Here is a 22,152-nt window from a genome sequence, read left to right as displayed (position 1 = left end):
AGAAAAACCTAAAATGGGAAATTCAGCTTAATAATATGTACGGTGTTGCCAAGTCTTTTATGATGCATGATGCACGAACGGGTAGGGTTGTCCATTTTAATGTTTTTGCATCACTATCATCAGGCCTGACTGGGAGGTTGCTGCACAAAGTCTGTGCAATGCATTTAAAGTTACTGGCGGCCCCTGCCTCGCTTCGTAAGGAAGCTTCCCCTTTGATCCCTAACGTTGGTTGCAAGTGCTGAAACCCCAGCGTAGCGACAGCGTAAGACTATATCTATAACCCCAAAATAAACCCGTGTAGCAAAATTAATTGCAGTTCAAACAGGTATTCCGCTGTATTTATCGGTAGATATTGCTATCTAAGACACTGCTGCCATACTAACTTAGAATTTTTGCCATCTATGTTATAGAGCTATCCATGGCAAGCTATCGACACAGTCGCAACCTGCAAGTCAACTAATTAATTTATATTATTAAAGGTTGGCCACTCGTACCCGGCGCACACTCATCAGTGTACGATGTGGTGTTAAGGCGCCGATCGGTATACTTAGCCATTCGCAGGATGGTGATTTGCTTCCTGGAGACATATACATTTTGCCACTATATAAAGCAAATGTAAAATTTATAGCAACAAGAAAAGTCGAATACATGTAGATGAGTCCTCAGAAAGTATAGCAGATAATACATGCTTTCGGTTTATGTGGAGGAGCGAAGGGTCCTCTGATTTGAGCGTGCTATTTTGGCTTAAACTATCCCCTTGATAAGATGCAACAAGCGCCAAGGCATATGTTATTTGTTGCAAGTCGCGAGAATATTTTATACCTGATAAGATGCAGCACTACAAAACAGATGTTGCAAGTTCCAAATTGCAAATCTCGAAAACCAAAACATTCAAGTTTACCCAAGCACGCTTGTAAATATTTATATGAACATCGTTGCTGCGATGTTTTTGTAGAGTGCAATAACAGAAAGTTTAGCAATACATCTTACATATGAGCTGGTTGTTAGAAAGAACTATCATACTTAGCGAGACACACAGCAGCAATTAGAGTGAAAACCCAATCAACAAGCGATTTGAGCTGACCATAGTCCCCCCGCCTCCCAATAATCGTTCATTTTATTGATGTCGTAATAAACCATTAACGCAAGAACGGTCACTGACTACAGACGTGAAGGACGTGATCAAAAGAGAAACAAATTACACATGAACTAAATATAATGAAATGTGGTATGGTATAAAAGAACCAGTACTCTTGAATATGTACATTTTAGCTTTCAAGGATTATTTATAAGGTTAGAGACGATATCGTCAAGCTTTGTAAGCTACTGAAATCTCGCTCGATCTGCCTTTAATGAAGTGATATCCCCACTTATTATCTCAATGGTAGTAACATGTAGCTTAAAAGATAGTACTAACCCTAATCCTTTTCTGTTATGGTAAGCAGTCATAAATAACGTGATACTGGCGTACTTGAGGGTGCATGTGCGCGCGCATTTTTCATAGTAAGAGGATTTGACGAGCCTCTAAAAAAAGAACTACGCGAACTGTATTTCGTGGTGTGCAAGGCATATTAGAGGAAGAGCGTGTGTGGCATTGAAACACAGAGCATTTTCATATGCTAAATTTAAAGAGTCCAGCCTTCAAAAGCCAAAACGGCAAACCGGAATCCGGAAAGAGGTCAGGCCAGGCCACACCACCACCACCACCCGCCCACCAACCTTCTTCTGCCCCTTCACCTGTTAGCCTATTATCTAAACACTACCAACACCCTGAGGTCACGACCAAATTTTTTTATTCCTTGGCCTTCCTAATCAAGTTCACAGTGTTTTACCACACTTGACTTTAATTTCCAATAACTTATTTTCTGACCTTTTTTCTCTCCTCCTACTCAATGGCGCGTTCCGAACCCAAGCCAAACATTGACGATGATTCCGGAATCTATAAAGCATTACAATACTTGGCACGACTTGCTGTATGGGTATACTTTCGTAACGTCAAGGTCGTTACTCGAATGCCCCCGATAAGCCGGCAAGGTCCGCTTCTTGTTGCAGCCAACCACATGAACATGGTGCTCGATCCAGCCGTCCTTATTGCCACGTTCCCTCATGCTCGCCGTTGTCATTTCTGGGCATTGGCCCGGTTCTTTAAAATACCTGTCGTGGGTCAAATACTTGCGGCCGCAGGCGTGCTTCCCGTTGATACCCAAACTCGCAGCAACGCGAAACTGTTTGAACATACACTGGGCTGTTTAGAACACGGCGGAGTGATTGCTGTATTTCCTGAGGGTTGGTTTTCAGTATTATTGGAGGAAGAGGTTGAAAAGGCGAGAAAGGCTGATACTGCGTTCGGGTGGGGGAGGGGGGGGGTTTCAAGGAAGAAAAAGGGCAAAGGATTATGGAGCACACAGACACACAAATACAACAGGAACTGATATGAGATATATAGGCACATCGTATACGCTACCTCATCATCTACCGTTCAAGGACGGTCTGTCATGGGCAGCATACGAATATTTATTGGATCAATGCAGCAAAGGAAGCAATCCAGAAGACGTGGGGATATCAATAATTCCAGCAGGCATTACTTACACCACAAAGAACAAATGGCGCAGTGATGTGGTGGTTGAGCAAGTAGTAGACACTATTATTTAAACAAGGGAACCGGGAGGAACAGGAGGTTTGAATCTTGTCTAACCCACGTTATTGCTATGTCTTCCTCGTGTAGATATGGCGCACCGATACGTATCACAGGCCGTGATTTAGAAAACTTTCAGATTGAATCGAAACAGGCAGTGAAGCAATTGACGGCCCGCATAGCCGACGGTGTGAAACAAGGGACCATCAATAGCCCGGATTGGTAATATCATGATTTTTACTCGAAAAGGGAAACCTAAAAAAAGGAAAAGGGGAGAGAGAGAGAGAGAGAGAGAGCATTCGTATTTGTGGATGAGAAACAAGTGGAAGGCGAGGTTAAACTGAACGAAACAACATTCAGGGACTGATGACCTTGGTACCATTAGGGATACACTCCATGCTGCTTCTGAAGCTCGATTTATCATGTTTGGAGATACCCGGAGTGTCAGGCTTGAAGAATATGTTCAAGTATCACAAAGGTATGTGGATAACTGGCAGAGAAGGGAAAGAACAAGTGGGAAATGCATAGAGGAATCTCACTATCATCAAAACTCTAAAGCTTCATAGAAATATTCCACCCATCTAAAATCGAAGAGGACGAGGCACTAGCCGAGCTCAAAATGCGACTACTGACATTTCATAAAACATTGCGACAACTACGACTGACAGTATGGGATATCAACATGTACGAAAACCATGAAATCACACTGCGACGTGCCATTGTACGACTTGCATCCACATGGACAGCGCTAGCGATCCAGATACCACTCTTCTTACCCAGCATCATCATCAACTGGCCCATCTACCTGCTAGGCCGAGTCGCTGAACATTACGAACAATACACAGAATCGGTGGCCCAGGATAAGCTTGTTTACTCGGTGGTGCTTGCTATCCCGCTCTATGGAACGCTGATTTATCAGTTTTGGAAGTATATTGGGTTCACCATGGTTGGGCTGGTGTTTGCCTTGATGCTGATACCTGTCCTTGCTTGGTACCACATGTCACTTATTGACAAGCGCTACGATATGGCGAAGGATGTGGTGGCTTCATGGCGGATCTGTGCTGCCATGCTGTCAAGTGTGACCGGACTCGATGCTCAGCCGCGACGCGAGTTGGAGGATGCAGTACAACTTCGACGTTGGTGTCTTGCCCATACAAAGCTATTATTATTGGATCTGGCAAAGAAGGGAGATGCGCAAGCACAGTATTTGGTTGAATATGGCAAGCTCGCTTCTGCGCACCAACATGTAGACGAAAAAAAGAATGGATAATGAAAGATGGGAGACCTGGTTATTTTTTATATTACTATCGTGGTATATTTTCGCTATACCATTGCAAACATTATGTACAAACTTTTTTTCCTTATTTTTCCCCTGCATCACAACAAATCCATTACAAGGATAAGAGGGACAAGACCACAAGTCGATGCCATCATTATCATGAGAAATAATCTCCATCGGGGTCGGAGGAGACTGTGCTAATAGAATCGTCTTCTTGTTCGTCATCAACCACTTTAAACGCCTTTAGAACGACAAGGTCCTTTCCTTCAATTTGATAGTTTGCTGGATTTGCTCTCAAAATTTGAATCATGCGCTGTTCACTTTTGCATACTTGTCGGATACGTAAGATATCCCAAAGTATTGAATAGGGAAATCGTTGTGGTACACGCGTGTAACGCTTTGATTGAGGATTGTCATTGTTGTTGTCACTATTGTCATCAGTCAATGGTGGGGTTGATGGTGCTGATGGTGACGATTTTGGGGCAGTGAACGTGGCAGTAGAAGTGGTATCAATGGTAGTCCAATCGGAGCACCATTTAAGAACTAATGGCTCTTGTTGATGCTGCCACTCCCGGCGACGGTGTTGCTGTTTGTTGTCTTCTTCTGGTTCGACTTGACACAATGAAGCAATGTATGTTTCGATTTCAATCAGTGCCTGCTCTTCTGGTAAGGCTGGTTCACGGTAATACGGGAATTCAGTGTGTAGAACAAGCTGATGAGGTGTGGCATCAGCTTGCTGCTGCTGTTGCTGTTGCGGATGTTGTTTGTGTTGTTGCGATGGATTACGGATAATAAAAATGCAAGCCTGGGTGCAGTGACCGAACGATAGATCATCGCGTTTGCCTTCAACGAGTCCAATACCCTGAAACTCAACATCGTAGTCATACTTGTCTGCACCAGCACGGCACCATGCTTCGAATTCTTGGCGCGTCCATTCAAACTTGTGATCGTCGTGACGAAAAACAGCGTTGGGCGTGCCATATTGTAACGAATCAAAGTTTACATTGTATTCAGCGTTTGGTGTGGTGATAACCATCAATGGAGGAGCATATTGGCCTAGTGTTGTATCCAAAAACTTGTCGAGTGTGGGTGCAAACAAATGTTCAATGACTTCTGAGCAGATGAGCGCGTCGTATCCCACCAATCGTTTATCGAACTGATCCACTGACCCTAATTAGTAAAACAGGTTTAGGAAACAACAACAATAACAATGCAACCTGTTTAGTTAAACGCACTTATTATAGAAGTTAGAGCGTACCTTGATAGATATCGATGATTAATGGGTTTTCGCGCAGGTGCGTATAGTCGTCCGGCCATGGTTGACACGCTTGCACAGCCTCCTGCAACACGTCTGGATTAATATCGATTCCAGCGAGTTTAGTGATTTGAACAGGATCATTTGTAGGTGAAATCAGGAATGACAGCACTGACGCTTCACCACAACCGTAATCGAGTACCTAACAATTTTACATACAATGGTCAAATATCCTGCGCGTGCAAGGCCACTGTCAACTTGTTTTATAAAGGGCGTATCAGATAAAAGACTTACAGTAGACACATTATGCTTTTGCAAAATGTCGCGAATGAAGGTTCGTCGTTGTCGCCATAATGGAGGATTGAATGAACCAGAACGGTCTTCTTCCATAACGGTGTGAGGCCAGAAGCTGAAACAAACAAAAGAAAAAAAAAGCTGCCGGTTGCAGGAGAAACGTTATGCGGGAAAAAGAAAAAGAAAAGGGGCCGACAGTTGGGGAAACACTTTATGCACTGCAGATTTATTTCTGACAACATATTCTATATGGACGTTTCCAGTCGTGTGGTACTACTACTCTACATTCTACGATTGATTTTCCAAAATACAGCATCTATTGAACTAGCTGCATTATAGCGAACGGATGGGAACATTGTATAACAGGAGACAACTAGTAGAGCGGTGTGCGCAATAACTGATGTTATTGTGTATGGCTTCACTAGAATACAGCAGTGAAGAAAGAACGTTACATAGCGAAAACGGTTAAAGAGAGTCCTGGTTAATGTGCAGCGCAGCTGATTACTCATAATCAGCCGCCTACCCGTAGCTAATATGAACTGTTGAACTCATAAAGAACAAGACATCACTAGTCGACCACGATGATGTCAACGTTGTTGCCAAGTACTATGGTAACCAGGAAAACAATCAGGCTGCCAACAAGTGCGTTCCGTATCTAGTTTATGTTTGACAATACGGACTAGTATGTAGATGGGTATTCCTTTAATAAACAATCGATCAATCACATTCTCGATTCAAATTGAAAGATACCATACTGGGCTGAATATAGTAATGATAAAATACATGATGCTGATGCACTGCCTAGCACACAACCTCCAACTATAATTATAAATGAAGCTATCTTCTTTCCAGTGCCATCATCATGTCTGTATTTGCCACTCGAATAAGGACAGGAAGGACAGTTGTATGTGCACTGCTGACATAATACTGTAGTATCGATAAGCCATCGTAGTTTATGCAGTACTGTCTCTCGTACGTGTCGCTTGTTTCCGTAGTACGTATGTCGACGGAGCCACGACTCAATAAAGATTTGTTGTACACAATCTTTCCAAACTGTTATGTTTAGAAGTTCTCTCCTAGATACACTGTACATGGTAGAGGGCTTAGCGCATAGGATTGTGTGTTTGGAACCAGCGCTATGTGTTTACCAAAACACTTGAAAGAAACAACATAGCATGTCCCTCCCTTTGATGATTTCTGGTACGGATACATCATGTAGCAGCGGCTGGTGTACAGATCAAACTAACAGACTTGGTCGTATGTATATCATAGAGAAGAAGTGACAGCTGTTTAGACCAAGAGATTCAGTATGTATTAAACAGAACATAATATCAGCGATGAAGAGTACATATCATGTGTCCGTGGCGACTGTCGACATGACAAGGTTACGTGCTGTTCCTAATTTAGTAATCTGTCGATGAGCGTGACTGTCAGCATCATTACAGTTGAAAGGTCTGGTTTGGTTGGCAGTGAGTGGTGATAGTGTATGTGTCCCGACGCTCCACGGACTTCTCTTTACTAAAAACCTACAATTATGTTTTGTGCCAGTAAGACTTATCATGAATTAGGCTTTTTGCAAAAGCTATTATAACTAATCAACTAACTTGAATTAATACTAGTTTCTGGAGAGGCGCCTGAGGTACCCGTTGTCTCTGTCAAATCTGGCAATCTTTTCGAAAAGCGATTGATTGAAAAGTACATTGCTGATCATGGTAAAGATCCCGTGAGCGGCGAAGAACTGACGGTTGAAGATTTGGTCGAAGTGAAAGCACGTAAGTCCATTTTCAATTTAGATGACGACATCAAAAAGTTTGCGCTCTTCGTAGATCTTTATAATTGACGCGTTTCATTATTCAATCTCGTTTGGTTAAAAAAAAAAGATCCAGAAACTGTACGACCGCGACCACCCAAACTTTCATCAGTACCTTCCCTTTTGTCAGCACTTCAGAATGAATGGGACAGTGTCATGTTGGAGGCATTTACGCTGAAGCAGCAGTATCAGCAAGTACGACAAGAATTATCGCACGCCTTGTACCAAAACGACGCAGCTACTCGCGTCATTGCTCGTTTGAAGAAAGAACGTGATGCTGCTCGCGAGTACGTTGATATTGTTTTTCCTTCTCATTCTGTAGTTTTATGTGTGCAAGATTCGTGTACTCATTAATGTCTCTTTATATCAATTAATAGGGCACTTTCGAACGTTCAGGAGCATTTGGGCGCTGCTGCACCTGCTGCTGCCGCACCAGAAGCTACACCGTCAGAGTCTATGGAAGTGGATAGCTCAGGATTACCAGAGGAAGTTGTGAGCAAGTTTGACGAAACCAACAAAGTGTAAGCTTGGATGAATATGAATATTTGAACAAGAAGCAAAGAAAAAATGAGCATGTACCTTAGGTCAATGGCTAATATGTGTATGGAACAAAACAGATTATCAGAAGGTCGTCGTAAGAGAAAGCCGCCAGCTGAACACACATCTGTCGACCAGATTAAGACGTTTACGCAGACCTCGACAATCCCATCCATGCACACAACGCGCTCGCCTGGCATTACCTGTGTTGATGTCGATCACAGCGGACAATATATTCTGACGGGTGGCAACGACAAGCACGTACAAATCTACAACAAGGCCGAAGAAAAGGTCTTTGCCAATCTCACTGGACACACCAAGAAGGTCACTGCTGTCAAATTCAGAGGACAAGAAGTTGAGCACGATGTTGCCATCAGTGCGAGTGCTGATAAGCACGTGCGTGTCTGGGTTCCCGGTGGAAACAAAGGTAAGAGCTGCGTAGATTTTCACTACAGAGTATTCGATATGGTAAAGACCGAGACATAAACTAACACTTGGTATCGTGGGGTATCAGGCTATCAGCTCGGACACAATATCACTGCACACGGTGCAGACGCTACGGATATTGCAGTCCATCCTTCTAAGGATTACTTTGTCAGTGCTGGTATGGATAGCAAGTGGTCATTGTATGATTTCGAAACGGGCAAGTCGATTGTGGATACTGTGGACCCTGAAACACAAGCCGGTTATACTGCTATTGAGTTCCATCCCGACGGCATGATTCTCGGTACCGGTACTGCGGACTCGACTGTCCGCATCTGGGACGTCAAAGCCCAGCGTGTTGCTGCTTCGTTTGGTGAACACGCTGGCAAGATTAACGCCATGGCATTCTCAGAGAACGGGTAACTAGCGATTTCTCTCGATATATGCTGGGTAAACAAATGTGTGTCTAATTTTGGTTTTTATTAGTTATATCTTGGCAACTGCATCAGAGGACAACCTTGTCAAGCTTTGGGATTTGCGTAAACTCAGCAACACCAAGACCTTCACGCTCGACGAAGGTTACAAGATTAACTCGCTGTCGTTTGACAATTATGCCCAGTACTTGGCAGTGGGTGGCACTGACGTCAGAATCCTCAAAGCCAAGGATGGTTCTCAACTTGCCGCATTCTCGGACAACACGGCTGAAGTCACTGGTGTCAAGTGGGCTCCTCTTGCTCAATCATTGTTGGCAGCAGGCTTGGATCGCACTGTCCGGTATTACACCACGCCCAATTAGATAATAACCTTTGATGTTATCTTTTAAAAAACCAATCCAGACCAAAACCAACTCCTTACATCAAAACCATCGATTTTTCCCCCCTTTTTTTTTGTTTGAAAAAAAACCTTGTTTTCTTTTTTTATATATGGTATAAGCATTTGATGGATTGTTATTCTTATCCCTCAAGGATGAATCGAAGAAAAAGAAAAACGATAAAACAGATGTACTATTGTGTGCTTGATGTTGATGCATTGTTTGCAATACGTTCGCATTGTCTTATCCACCGTCGGCGACGTGTCATTCTTGCCTGTCGTCCTTGGTTCTTGTCGTTACCAGAGTATTCCCAGTTGTTGTCTGTATACATCCATCCACCTTCTTCAGGGGAGACAAGGAACTGTTATTTGAGAGAGAAAACATTATGTTAGTGGATAATTCGATGACTTTCGTGTCTACCTTTGACTCGATATGTGTTTCTGTTGTACCTCTATAATGCAAACAGTTAGTTTTCATTTTGTATGTAACTATGATAAGGAGTAGAAAATTGCTTACCAATTCCCAGAACATCGTCGATCCAGGGACCAGCCGTATCGAGCTTCCAGTTGTCTTGGGTCCAACGATATCCTTTGGGTGCAGTCATATCTTCCTTGGGTGGTAGCTGTACAGATCCAGACAGATCTGACCATGCATTTCGCTCGCTATCCAAAAGCTAAACATACAGTTAAAATAACTCATACACTGCGTATTTGCAAGTTCACAAGCTTTATTCTTTACCTGAGGTGCGAATCCACTTTCAGACCACCAACGCTGATTTTCAAACAGTGATACTTCACGCACACGTTCTCGCTCATCGACTTGCTTTTCAAACTCGGTATACCACTGTGAGGCGACATGCAGTCTTCCCTTGGCATAGTCGATAATATAGGGCGAGAACTCGCGAATGCAGTACTTGGCAAAACGCGTGTTAGACATAAACACCCCGATACCAGCTTGGAGGAGCAACAGATGCAGTGGTACAAACCACATGGTCACGATCATTCCAACCGACGACAGAATAGTGAGTTGTAGGACCAGCCAGGTAGTTGCCTCGGACGACCAGTCGACAAAGCGCATGTACTTGACAACAACGTCATAAGCATCACTCACTTCACCCATCATGTTTTGCAGATTTTGCATGTTGCGTAGATACTCGGGCGAGTTTTCGGCAGCTGCTCCTGACCCTGCTCCCGTTGGATCCCGGTCGTGTCGCTTTGAATATGCACTGATGATGATGTGTAATAAGACGACTTGTGGTGCCAGGAGTAATAATTTGGGATGAAAGCCTGATTTTTAATGGAAAACAACAAAAGAGCGTTTCAAACCATTTAGGTCTCAAGGCGTATTACAGTGATTATAAATGAGAGATCTAGTAAACACAAGCAGATAATATACTTACAGATCATGCAATAAAGCGCCATAGCCACACAAGTATCCAACGGTTTTTCCCAGCTCAGCAAGAGGATTACAGAGTCTCGAAACGAAAACATGAACCCACAGCGTGAGGCGAACCGTACAAAGTTCTTTGCTGATATTTGTGCATTCAGGGGTGGCAAGTTCGCAAGGTATTCATTAGGCGGATCAGTTCTGTCGGCGGCACGCAATGCGGCGGTGACAATGACACTTTGAATATGTTCGGATGTTGTAGCTGTTCGAGGAGGAGTCGTCTGATTTAGGATCGCTTCAGGTACATTTTTCGTAGCTCCTGTAGACGGTGATGTCGGTGTTGTTGTAGCTGTAGTGGTTGTGGTCGTAGAACACTTTGACGGAGCGGCAATGGTACAATCGTCGTGACAATTATAACCACAACCTTCATCGATGAGCTTCTTCTTTGCTGGAAATCATATTTTTTGAACTTTCTCAGGTATAAGCTATTCTCTCTTTTTTTACCTTTGCACTGTTGCCCCTGGTGTCGAACACCCCAGAGTAGACCATCGCAAGCTTGACAATTTGTTGGTTTATGAAAGGTTGTAGTGGTGAAGCTATGGGTCATGATTTTCTTGTATTGCCACGTGAAAAATAAGAAAAGAGAAAAAAAGAGTGTGAGTGGTGCGACCAACCTGGCTTCTTGTCCATTGTTAAACGATATAAATCTTGTTTTTGAAATCCTGATTGTTCCATTTTTAGAAATAAATGATTACTGGTGCAATGATGATTTTTTGCTTGGAAGATAACAATCAATCGTACGATCAAGCTTTACCTGTTAATTAGGATACTTACAGGATGGTTGTTGCAGATAGCAGTGATCTTCAAGCCATATCCTTGGGTTATGTTACACAAACTTTCTGTCAGATTCGCTTGTTATTAAATCTGTTTGACGATTGCGGCACCAACGTATATCATGATGTGGTATATAAGAATAGGAATGCGAAAAAGTCATTTATATAATACATGATTCGCATTCGCACATCATTGTGTCTTTGTTGAAAAAAACAACAACCTGGCAATGCTTCATGCATATATAATAACCGATGGCAGCAAATCACATTCGCATCTCAATAACTCGAGAGCAGTTGAACAATGCCAACAGAGCAAAGTTGGGGCATTCTTTATATGAGTACCATGCAGGTCTTATTGTAGTAGCACGCTCAAGCGTCGCTCGGACCCCTTTCTTGTTGCTTGCTTTTAACCATCACCGTTATAAAGTGCAAACTATTAAATGTACCCTCTACAGGATAGACGAAACGGCAGACACCACAGCACGGAGGAAATGGAAACGACCGTCGCATTGTCAGCACTACTACTTCCTCGTCTCTCAATCTACATGTGTCAAGTCCTCAATCCCTGCCAACAGCCGAGGCTCAGGCCGTGGACTAACAGACATCGTGAGATATACGGACGTTTCAAGACAGTTGAGACGATTTGTAGTTGGATATTTCCGATGGACTACTTGACAGGTCGGATTCTAGGAGCGGGATGACAGTGGAGCATCAATCTTGACTAGCGTGAATGTGTCTATGCGCTATCGCCATTCCGAGAAACAAAAAAGATGAACACTTAATGGGAAACTGTTAAACCACACACACGCACACACAAGATTCTATCGTGCTATACTTACCCATACTTCTACGATAAGACGCAGGAGAGCCGAACACACGGCCAGAGCAGAGCAGAGAAACGCAGCCAAGACAAAAACGCTTCTTCTAGCTGAGAAAAAAAAGATCATTAGAGGGCTGCACCCACTGTGCTATCTTTATTTTTGACACGGCATGGCCATCCTCCTCCATCCCAAGCTGACTTACATTTGTTTTGTCTTTTACAGCAAAGTTATAGACAGAGAGAGATGGGGTCTAAGCCAATCCAAGTTCAAACAGATCACCGCAGAGCCATCCTCTATTAGAAAAAAGAAAACATCTATGAGCAGCTGCATACACTTTTTGACATGTCACGGCAGACATCTTCCTGGTCTTCAAACACGCAAATATAAACACAAGCACAAAATCCTTTCCAGCTATACTTACTATTATGACATTTTTGAGTTGGAGGAAGAGAGCCTTGAGTTAGAGAGAGGAAAAGCAAGAAGGGCACGACGACCAATTCTGAAGAACAAGAGAAGAAAGGGGAGGAGAGAAAGAATTTTTTTGAGAGACTGCCATACTGCACACGTTATGGTCAGGAACCCTTTCCCGTCACGCTGCTGCGCACACTACACACCCTTGGCACGTCATCCCAAGCACCCAGGCCATCCTACTCACCTACCAATGTTCAAGTCCCCTTTTGCTTATACTTACTATCTGTTACTTGTCCGCCGGACACGATTAAACCAACCAGCATAAAGCGGAACCTAAAGTAAGAAAGAAAAGAAGAAAGATCATGAGCAGGCTGTTCTAAATATGCAACTATTCTTGACACGTCATGGCATCAGCACCCCCAACAGACACTCGACTTCTCTCCAGCTCATCCTCACATTTCATTCCCTACCGTACTTACAGTTGTTGCTTGTGTTTAAGGTTGGGGTGCAAACAACAAACCGAACCAACCATTTCAAAAAGTCAGAATCCTATAGTAGTAGCAGAGAAGAAAGGAGGATAACATTAGCGACTGTATGCTGTACACACACTTCTTTAGACACGTCAAAATTCAGATCTTCTTTCGTATATCACATCCACATGCAAAACCTCAAAGTACACTTCACACTTTCCATATTGTACTTACCCTTGCATCTGTGCTTTGAGTGGAGAAGGACCAGGTTAAGACGAAAGAAAGTTTGTGTCAAAAAAGAAAGAAAGTGAGATAAACGGATCTTAAGAAATCGCTGTATACTCGCAACCGGTTGCATACACTCTTCTCACTCACCACCGTAAACATACACTCTCCGATCCTCTAATCCGTTCCAATGACACTCACATGAATAGCTTTGGTTTAGAAAAGTTGACGAAGAGGAAGAAGAGCGGTATGATTGCTGCGGCTGCGCGGTTACATAGTAGTAATGAACACACATGCTATGCGGAATTTGAGCCAGTTCAATCTATCCAATCAGATTGCTCTCTCACGTTTATGACGCGCCGAGGTGTGTGGCCCCTCCAGGTCAGAAACTTTGCTTTACAGTGAATGTATGTCGTTGTGAGTAGACGGGTATCGCATCGAGGAAAAGTTCGAGAGGATAACTGTCACTAAGGAACACGATATAAAGCTCACTTCAAATTCTTTATCGTCCGAGAAGTGTGATCGCTTTAAACACGCTGAATACAAGTATCATCGTATTTAATACTGTATGTATACAGGAGTATCCAAAATCTCATGAAACATGACGATCCAGCGCTTGCCGATGTTCCGTTTGGTGGAAAGATCAGGGTCTTTGGTGGTGACTTTCGCCAGATATTCAACATTGTATCCTCTCTTCTACTTTGCATTCTTTTGCTATTGAGCGGTAGTACTTACATTTAAAGTATCTGCATCAAATCTGTTGATAGGTCCTTCCTATGATACCAAATGCATCGCGCTCACAAATCGTACAGCAGTGTATAAATCGTTCATCAATTTGGCCCAGTGTCACCGTCCATCGCGTTGAAACCAACATGCGCGTCCAATAAGCTGCCAACACCAATGATGCAAACGAGCTTGGCCAGTTTGCGCAATATTTTATTTCGCATTGGTGATTGTGCTGAGCTGTTGATGCCAAACACCGATGACAGAGTCTGGCTACCAGATCGGATGCTCATGCCATATTACAACATGTACGAGCTCATAGAAACCATTTACGGCAACCTCAATGCACCACACGTGGATCGTCAATACCTCATCAGTCGCTCCCTCTTGACTCCAAAGAATGCCGACGTCACAACAATCAACGATTTGGTACTCGACCATTTTCTAGGCACCATACATGAGTTCCAAAGCGCTGATACAGTGGATGATCCAGAAGATCAAATCACATACCCACCAGAGCTTCTAAACTCAATGAATCCATCCGACCTTCCACCACACTCACTAAATCTCAAAATCGGTTTCCCAGTCATGCTTTTGCGGAACTTGCACACCCAAAGTGGTCTCTGCAATAGGATATGGCTGATTGTACGCTCTTTCCAACGATTTGTACTTGAAACTGAAATAGCCACTGGACCTTATGCTGGCAACATCGTCTTGATCCCTCGCATAACACTCACACCTTCACAAACACGTTCCCCCATTCTATTTAAACGTACACAATTCCCTGTTCGCCTGGCATTTGCAATGACCAAAAATAAGGCACAGGGTCAAACTTTCAACACTGTTGGCCTATACTTACCTGAGCCTCCTTTCACGCATGGTCTACTCTATGTAGCCATGTCGCGCGTCCGCCCCCCTTCATCCATCAAAATCATGTTAGTTCCCGTGAACCCAAGTATCGCGGGTCAGCAAGGCCAAAACACCCGAAATGTTGTTTTCCATGAAGTCCTTCTCTAATTCTATTTATCTTCTATTCTCTTTATTATCACCTATTCTCTTCTTTATCAATATCACTACATCATCTTTGTCAACACTTCTTTTCGCATTGCATTCTAAACTGGAGATAGTCAAGTATCCAACTTTGACGACTATCTATGATAGGCTACTTCTCACTGCACAATGATCTTGCTTTTGATTTTGAAAACAGACAATAAGCATCTATGTAATACCAAAACACTGATGCAACCTCGCTCGACAGGGCGGGTTTGGGAGTCAAGGGGGGAACCCCCTTGCGACGCGTTTCCGTTGAATGACACGGAGCGAAGCGAGGAAGGACTGCTAGTATACCTTAAATAGATAGCATGGCTGACATCATCTTATATAAATTCACAGGATCATCGTAGCTCAGTTCTCTGTTGTTGTTTGTTCTTTTACAATAGTACCAAACTGAAGACCGTTTTCTGTATGTTACACATACAAAGCACATGATGTGTTGCTTTGATCCGCAGGATTAATTTTCTGTTGTTCTATATTTTGTACCTTATAAAAGATATGAATTGTATACAAACAAAGTTCTACGGATGGGACCTATTTGGAGCTTAATAGTAACAGCCCCGGGGTCTCTCATCGCAATAACTAAAGAAAGAAAGAGCTCTCACGGTGTGTCAGTTTTCTTCATTTGTCTATTGACGCGCGCTGTAGAATAAAGGGTTGATAGCAACCGAAGCAGAAGGGGAAAATTTTAAATGGCGGATTAGGGTATGTGTGTGCTACTCACGTACATGACAACATGTATCCACAATCGATCGGCGGCATCATCATTTTGCTCAATAAGCAATAACGGAACCGGACTGGAAAAATCATACAATGAAAAACAGTTTCTATTGGCCTGACATTTACTGTTTGTCGTTCTCAAAAAGTGTCACGGGGAAGGGGTGAGGGAAGACGCTAATCATAACTTAATACAGAAGGAGGAGGAGGTCATTTGTACTATGTGTAGTAGTGGCACCAACGACCTGTGATGACACTACTATAAAGCCAAGCCGTGGCGACGAATCACATGCAATTCCGAACCCGAACATCACAACTCCTGATGTATACACTGTAAATGATGGGATCACTTGAACAAACTAATCGGAAAATCCAATAGCACGGCTTTAACCGAATGCAGCGACTCGCTGACAACAAAAAAAATGGTTTATGATGATGAAGCAGGTGAAAAACCTTAGATGCGACGAGATCTGCTTCTGAGCGATGAATTATAGGTCGTTTGGTTTTCGTTTAATGATGCATTTGCAGGATATTCATGATTTTATCTACACTCCGTCACTCTACCAAATCAATTACCGATGATGCAGTGTTCATTTAGGACGTAAGATAACATCTAGTATATCTGACGACATATAATGAAGCCTCTTGGTACCAGTAGAAAACTGGGATTCTTGGCTCACCGTGTTGTCTTGGTCGTTTCTTGGTAACATACCATATCAGATGAGCACCAAGGGGTTCCTTGTATCCTACTACTACACTTACTAGAAAGCATAGTTGGATAGACACACACACCACGCACGATGAAGTCTAGAATCGCTCATTATGCGTGTCAATCAGTTTTTGACACACTGTGCAGACCCTTTCTTTATAGTCAAGTAAAAGGAACAGCGGTTCGCTTCTCTTCTTGGCACTTTTTAAAAAAAATATGCACAATTTCCTACAAGTAATGCACGTCGTTGAAAACGTGCATCCTACTTTTGAAAGAAAATGTCAGAGAGATCAAGATGATGCGACATCAATGTATATATTAAGTGCCAGTGATAGGTAGTGTAAGTCTAAATCTTGGTTGCTGCTGCTGCTGCCAATAAAACAAGAAGGTTACGCCCGCATGATGATCGACGGCGACGACGACAGCTGGATTTTGCATTATGGGAGATTTCATATACAGCAGTAGCGGGGGCCAAGGTTACTAGTTCCGATATTCTTCTTGAGTGTACACGACTGAGAAGTACCTACATAGAGAATACATGTAATGTATGACGTTTTATACTGGCCTGAACAAACAGCTGTTGTTGTATACAGGTTCCGATACAGCACGCGCAATCATAGCGTAACAGCATATTATCGAGGAAATATGCAGTAGCCAATACGCACAAATAGAATGCAGTCCATCTGCACGTCGTCAGCTGTTGATGCTTCTGCCTGATGGAGACTTATTGACATTGGCAACCAAAACTGGGATATATAATACACAGTATACCTGGGGCAACCGTACATGATGCATATTGTACCATGTAGATAACAGTACCGCCGGCTTTGTGCCAAGAATAAAATATCCACGACTATAAACCAAGACTTTGCTGTCCATGCATATGCACTATGTACTAACTCTCGTCGTCATCATCTTCATCATGGGCTACGACAAAAGAAGAGCAGACGGCTTGGCTTCATCGTAAGGAAAAAGAGCAAAGTCGGATTTGTGTGTGCAAAAAGGATCATTATTCGAAAAAAACTTATTCTTTGCCAAGACTTTTCTACGTCCGCGCACGCGCGAGAAAGAGAGAAAGAGAAGGTGCGAAAGAAAAAAGAACAGAGTTGTTGCCAAGACGTTCACTCCTACCAGTAGCTCACACACTCTCTCCGTCGATCCCACTCTTCCCGATCGGGTAAACTCATCTTTGAATGGCCGACTCTTCCACCTCCTCTTGTGTGGACCCTCCACTGCTGGTGTAGCTCACTCACACATACTACGCGCATTAGTGTTATATGCGGTGAGGATGGGGATGAGGCATAGCTTCCCGCCAAGAACTGTGTCCTTTTGATTTATAAAGCAGGCAAACTCCATGCTTTCCTTTCTTTTCTTACTTTTTGTTTTTATTATATCTCAAACAAACCACCCATTCATTGAAGACACTCTACTGCTGGGCACACACCCCCCTTCCCTCCACAGCTATACGCCTGATATTACCGTCACTTGCTAATAAACCATGTCCCACTACTTCCCTTCGCCACCCACATCGCCCACTGAGCGAAAACGAAAACGATCCGTCAGCCCTTCCCCTCATCATCATCACAACAACAACAACAACAACAATAACGACGAACAGCAACTACCACGAAACAATAAACAAGTCAAGCTCGACCCAACTCTCCTTGAACGCTACCTGACAACCGGTGGATCACCCAACATCCGTGACGCCCAACGCGGGTTCAGTCTTTTGTGCTGGGCCTGCTACAGCAAATCAGAATCCGCACTCAGACTCCTCTTGCGCCAAGAAGATTTGGATCCAAATACGACCCATGGACCGGACCGATCGACAGCGCTGCACATTGCTGCCTCTGTCGGATTTTCAAATGGCATTCAACAACTACTCCACCGACCAAAACGAAATATCAACATTCATGCTCTCGACCAACAGGGTCAAACACCTCTCCATCGCGCCGTCACTGCCAACCAACCTGCCTGTGTACAGATATTGCTACAAGCGGGTGCTCGTGTGGATCTCCAGGACCAGCAAGGACGATCACCGCTGCATTTGGCTGCTTTGTATCGTCGAGTCGACTGTGCCAAGCTGTTGCTTGCTCACCTTGGCGATGACGACGACGCGTTATTGTATGCACCGAACAAGGTGGATCAACGCAACGTCATGGAAGAATGTGTTGTTGGCGGCTGTGCAAGTATCCTGAGCGAGTTGTTGGCCAAGGTGAATAAGAAGAAAGAAGAAGAGCGACAACGACACCAAGGACAAGTAGAAGGAAAAGGAGAGAAAAGGAAACAGCAAAACAACAACAACAACAAACAAAAGAACAAAAACCTGATACCGCTGGCCGTGTTCTGGAACAGAATTGAATGTTTGGAATTGCTACTCGGGGCCGGCTTTAACTCTAACGACGACGACGACGACGACGAGAGAAACGACGATGTGGGAACACAGCAACAGCAACAACAAAATAAACAAGTGACGGAAACCATAACAACAACAACAACAACCGATCCGACAATCAATAATGACAGTCCACTCTATCGGGCCGTACAGCAGCGTAAACTCGATATGGTCCGATGTCTGATACGACATGCAAACGCCAGCCCTTGTCTTCCGAATGGCAACAACCCGTCTCTCCTCTATGCCGCAAGCCACGGTTTCTTGGACATGATCCCGCTCCTGTTGACCCACGACACTTCATCCGACTGTATCCGACAGGCGGTGCTCTTGGCAGAGCCGCTTGGGCTGTCGGACGCAGTAGCGCACATCATACGACAACAACAAGTTCGGCAACGACAAAATGGGATATATTGACTTGTCGGCGTCATCGGCGGCAGCAGCGGCAGCAAGAGCAGCCTATGTTTCCAGAAAAACGTAAAGTTATTACCACTATTACTATTATTGTTACCGTGATTGCTGCGGCTATTGTTGTTGTTGTTGTTGTTGGTGGTGGTGGTGGTGGTCCTGGTCCTGGTCCTGGGTTACCACGCTTGTTATTATAATTACTGTAGTACTACCACTGTTATTACTGCCATTAGTACATCATCATCATCATCCTCATCATCATCAGCAGCAGCAGTAGTAGTAGTAGCAGCATCATCATCATGCAAATAAAATCTCAAACATGTACACAAGGTTTTCTTTTTTTCTTTTCGGATCACAACTGGAATGCCCAATTTTGGACAAGGCGATGCGCCACACACATAGTAAATTCGTCGGCAGATTGCCGAGAAAGAAAAAGAGAAGGACAACATGTGGTACAAGCAATTCAAAACAGTCCATAGTGGTTTTGTGTTATTTTGCCTTTGGGGGAGGGGGAGGGAGGGGGCGTGTTCATCAACTGTTAGACTTGAGAGTGTAAGGAATAAGGAGGCTATTCTCCTTCTTCTTTGGGTACTTTGGGGTGTGGGGGGGAGGGGATGATGATCAGGGCTTTGCTGGCCGTAGCAGCTTGTTGATCTTGTAGGCAACCCCATTGTCGGCCATAATGGGGTGGTCCGTGTCCACCTCTGCGACGCCGTTCAGCTCGACTCGATGGCTGAAAAAGTGATACTTGACTTGGATTGTCGTTTTTGTTTCATCATCCTTATCGTCGAGCATTGTATCCAATGTTTGCGTGCGTTGCAACTGCTCCACACTGAGTTTCTGGCTTGGCACCATGTGGTTGCGCAGAAACGCTTCCAGATTCGAATGCATCCTATCGTCGCCATCATTGTCATTGAATTCGGTAAATGCAGAATTGATGGGCGCAAATACAGTGAATGGCGGATCAAGTTGGGAATCGTTGACCAGCTTGAGAACAGACTCGACTTGCGTTAGAGCGCTCATGAAGGTGGAAAGCGAGGCATCGACTGCGAGTTTGTCAAACAAGGACTGTTGGATTTCGGGACATCTATAATCGGGTGCATTTGGATTATACAAGAGCTGCGGCCCACGTTGCTGTAGTAGCGAGTGCGACGACGAAGAGAAGGATGATAGTGAGTCCTTCTTTTTCTCCTGCATAACGGATGATGAGACGGTCAAGGATGCTAATGCTAGGATGATGAGGATGAGCTGCGCTAGAACGGGTAGCAAAAGAGACGATTGGATCATCCTCATGCTTTGTGCTTATAATATATATATTTGGGCGGGTCAAATCTGCTTCTTTAGCTTCTTTTTTCTTATTGCACGCTCGCTTGTTTTTTCTTTTTGGTTATAAGATCGATGTGGGGTTCTGTGGTGGGGAGGCTGGACAAGAAGTAATAAAGAGGGAAAAGAGAATCTGCGCATGAAATCGTCTCGCCCATTGTCGGACTTGACGTCATGTATCCCACACGGCAAAAAGAGTTTTTTCTGATACACTTGCTGGAGGGAAAAAAAAAATGTTGAGGTTGCACATAGCAAAGTGTTTGAAGGGGGACCATTTTTGTAAACAATAGGGCCCGATGACTATTACTAGATAGCAGCAAAAAAAGATTTTTTTTTTGTTTCCACTCTCTCGTGCCCGCTGCAAAGCATATAAGAAGGGCCACCCCCAAAAGGAAGATTCTTCTTCCTTACTCTTTCTTTCTACCCTCTCTCTTCTCTCTCTTCTTCCAAAAGAAAAAAGGAAAAGTTTAAACGCGCAACGCGTGTGGTGCTAGATACATTTTAGAAGCAGCAGCAGCAGCAGCAGCAGTAGCAGCACAGCATTAGCAGCCAACCAAGGCAAGTACACATACCCTACTCTCATAGCATCAGCAGCAACAACAACAACTCCTGATGAGATGCAATTTATTGATTGCATCTGCCCTATTATCGGGCCCGCCTTTTTCCTGCCCACGCTCTCCCTCTCTATACTGCTCTGCTATATGCGCGCTAAGAGAGAGGGCAAGAGAGAGGGCCTAATAAATTGCTATTAAATATGTTGTATATATAAACATAAACTTGATCTCACCCGTTGCTAACTATCAATCTGCCCTCTCTTTCTCTTGTATTATCCATTTTATTCTATTTATTAGACATCTTCGTCTTCACTTAGTGTCCCACTCTCAGCAACAGTAACAACTCTCCTCCTCTACCTCCAACACATAATAATATATATTTTAAATGGCTACAGCAACAACAACGACAACAGCAGCAGCGACACAACCAGCTCAAGAAGGCAACACACTTCCGTTTCCAACCGAGGAAGATGTCGACGAACGACTTGAAATGATCAATCAACTCAAATACTTCTTGGCAACCGCACCCAGCGAATGGAACGTGCCTAGCGACGAGCCACCGATCAAGAAACACCTACTGCCCATCGGCGACTACATTTCATGCGTGCAATGGAACAACTCATATTTCATCTCGGGCACAGACATTGTCCGCAGCCTGGTGTTTCGGTTCCATGCCTTTGGACGGCCCATTCAAAACCTGAAAAAGTTTGAAGAAGGCATCTTTAGCGACTTGCGTAACCTCAAACCCGGCGCCGACGCCACACTCGAAGAGCCCAAATCGAGCTTTCTGGACCTCTTGTACAAACACAACTGCATCCGCACGCAAAAGAAGCAAAAGGTGTTCAACTGGTTCTCGGTCCCTCACGATCGCTTGTTCTTGGATGCGCTTGAACGCGACCTCAAGCGGGAAAAGCTGGGTGTGGAGCCCACGTCGATTGCCGTTGCTAATCCTGCAGTGTCCATCTCGCTCGATACCACCCAGGCCATGTTTGATGAGTTTCGCAAGAACTTGCTCAGTGATCTCGAGTTGGATGCTTGTTTGAATGGTGCGGCTACCACAGCGGCTGATCGGCGTTCTTACTA

General features: G+C 44.0%; 7 protein-coding genes across 7 annotated transcripts; 4 read left to right on the top strand and 3 right to left on the bottom strand.

Annotated features, from left to right (window-relative positions):
• Positions 1–1,892: 1,892 nt before the first annotated feature.
• On the top strand, positions 1,893–3,905 carry BDB00DRAFT_877014 (uncharacterized protein; the record flags this gene model as incomplete). The annotated part of the gene is made up of 5 exons (XM_053127547.1): positions 1,893–2,286; positions 2,447–2,611; positions 2,752–2,857; positions 3,021–3,113; positions 3,194–3,905. The coding sequence occupies 5 exons, from the start codon at positions 1,893–1,895 to the stop codon at positions 3,903–3,905; spliced, it is 1,470 nt and encodes a 489-aa protein (XP_052975108.1).
• A 166-nt stretch (positions 3,906–4,071) lies between these two features.
• BDB00DRAFT_791547 (uncharacterized protein) lies at positions 4,072–5,559 on the bottom strand (the record flags this gene model as incomplete). The annotated part of the gene is made up of 3 exons (XM_053121047.1): positions 4,072–5,084; positions 5,173–5,371; positions 5,464–5,559. The coding sequence occupies 3 exons, from the start codon at positions 5,557–5,559 to the stop codon at positions 4,072–4,074; spliced, it is 1,308 nt and encodes a 435-aa protein (XP_052975107.1).
• Positions 5,560–6,997: 1,438 nt separating this feature from the next.
• On the top strand, positions 6,998–9,029 carry BDB00DRAFT_877012 (WD40-repeat-containing domain protein; the record flags this gene model as incomplete). Its single annotated transcript, XM_053127546.1, has 7 exons — positions 6,998–7,010; positions 7,083–7,235; positions 7,344–7,560; positions 7,651–7,794; positions 7,891–8,237; positions 8,325–8,652; positions 8,720–9,029. 7 exons carry the CDS (start codon positions 6,998–7,000, stop codon positions 9,027–9,029), a joined length of 1,512 nt encoding a protein of 503 aa, XP_052975106.1.
• A 181-nt stretch (positions 9,030–9,210) lies between these two features.
• On the bottom strand, positions 9,211–11,130 carry BDB00DRAFT_25738 (integral peroxisomal membrane peroxin-domain-containing protein). The gene is made up of 5 exons (XM_053116684.1): positions 10,935–11,130; positions 10,444–10,854; positions 9,783–10,330; positions 9,561–9,717; positions 9,211–9,405 (listed from the first exon to the last, which is right to left on the bottom strand). The coding sequence occupies exons 1-5, from the start codon at positions 11,035–11,037 to the stop codon at positions 9,389–9,391; spliced, it is 1,236 nt and encodes a 411-aa protein (XP_052975105.1). The 5' UTR covers positions 11,038–11,130; the 3' UTR covers positions 9,211–9,388.
• A 6,678-nt stretch (positions 11,131–17,808) lies between these two features.
• On the top strand, positions 17,809–19,638 carry BDB00DRAFT_25656 (ankyrin repeat-containing domain protein). Its single transcript, XM_053116679.1, has 3 exons — positions 17,809–18,400; positions 18,533–19,261; positions 19,523–19,638. Exons 1-2 carry the CDS (start codon positions 17,891–17,893, stop codon positions 19,199–19,201), a joined length of 1,179 nt encoding a protein of 392 aa, XP_052975104.1. The 5' UTR covers positions 17,809–17,890; the 3' UTR covers positions 19,202–19,261; positions 19,523–19,638.
• BDB00DRAFT_846325 (FAS1 domain-containing protein) lies at positions 19,405–20,692 on the bottom strand. The gene has a single exon (XM_053125149.1). The coding sequence runs from the start codon at positions 20,483–20,485 to the stop codon at positions 19,814–19,816; it is 672 nt and encodes a 223-aa protein (XP_052975103.1). The 5' UTR covers positions 20,486–20,692; the 3' UTR covers positions 19,405–19,813.
• An 867-nt stretch (positions 20,693–21,559) lies between these two features.
• Positions 21,560–22,054, top strand: BDB00DRAFT_771757 (STE like transcription factor-domain-containing protein; the record flags this gene model as incomplete). Its single annotated transcript, XM_053119990.1, has 1 exon — positions 21,560–22,054. A coding segment is annotated over one exon (495 nt), but the record flags the coding sequence as incomplete, so codon positions are not given.
• Between the last annotated feature and the right edge of the window lie 98 nt (positions 22,055–22,152).

The sequence above is a fragment of the Zychaea mexicana genome (assembly GCF_025766255.1).
Source record: "Zychaea mexicana strain RSA 1403 chromosome Unknown BDB00scaffold_100, whole genome shotgun sequence".
NCBI classification, from domain to species: domain Eukaryota; kingdom Fungi; phylum Mucoromycota; class Mucoromycetes; order Mucorales; family Lichtheimiaceae; genus Zychaea; species Zychaea mexicana.
This window is presented reverse-complemented; position numbering and strand designations above follow the sequence as displayed.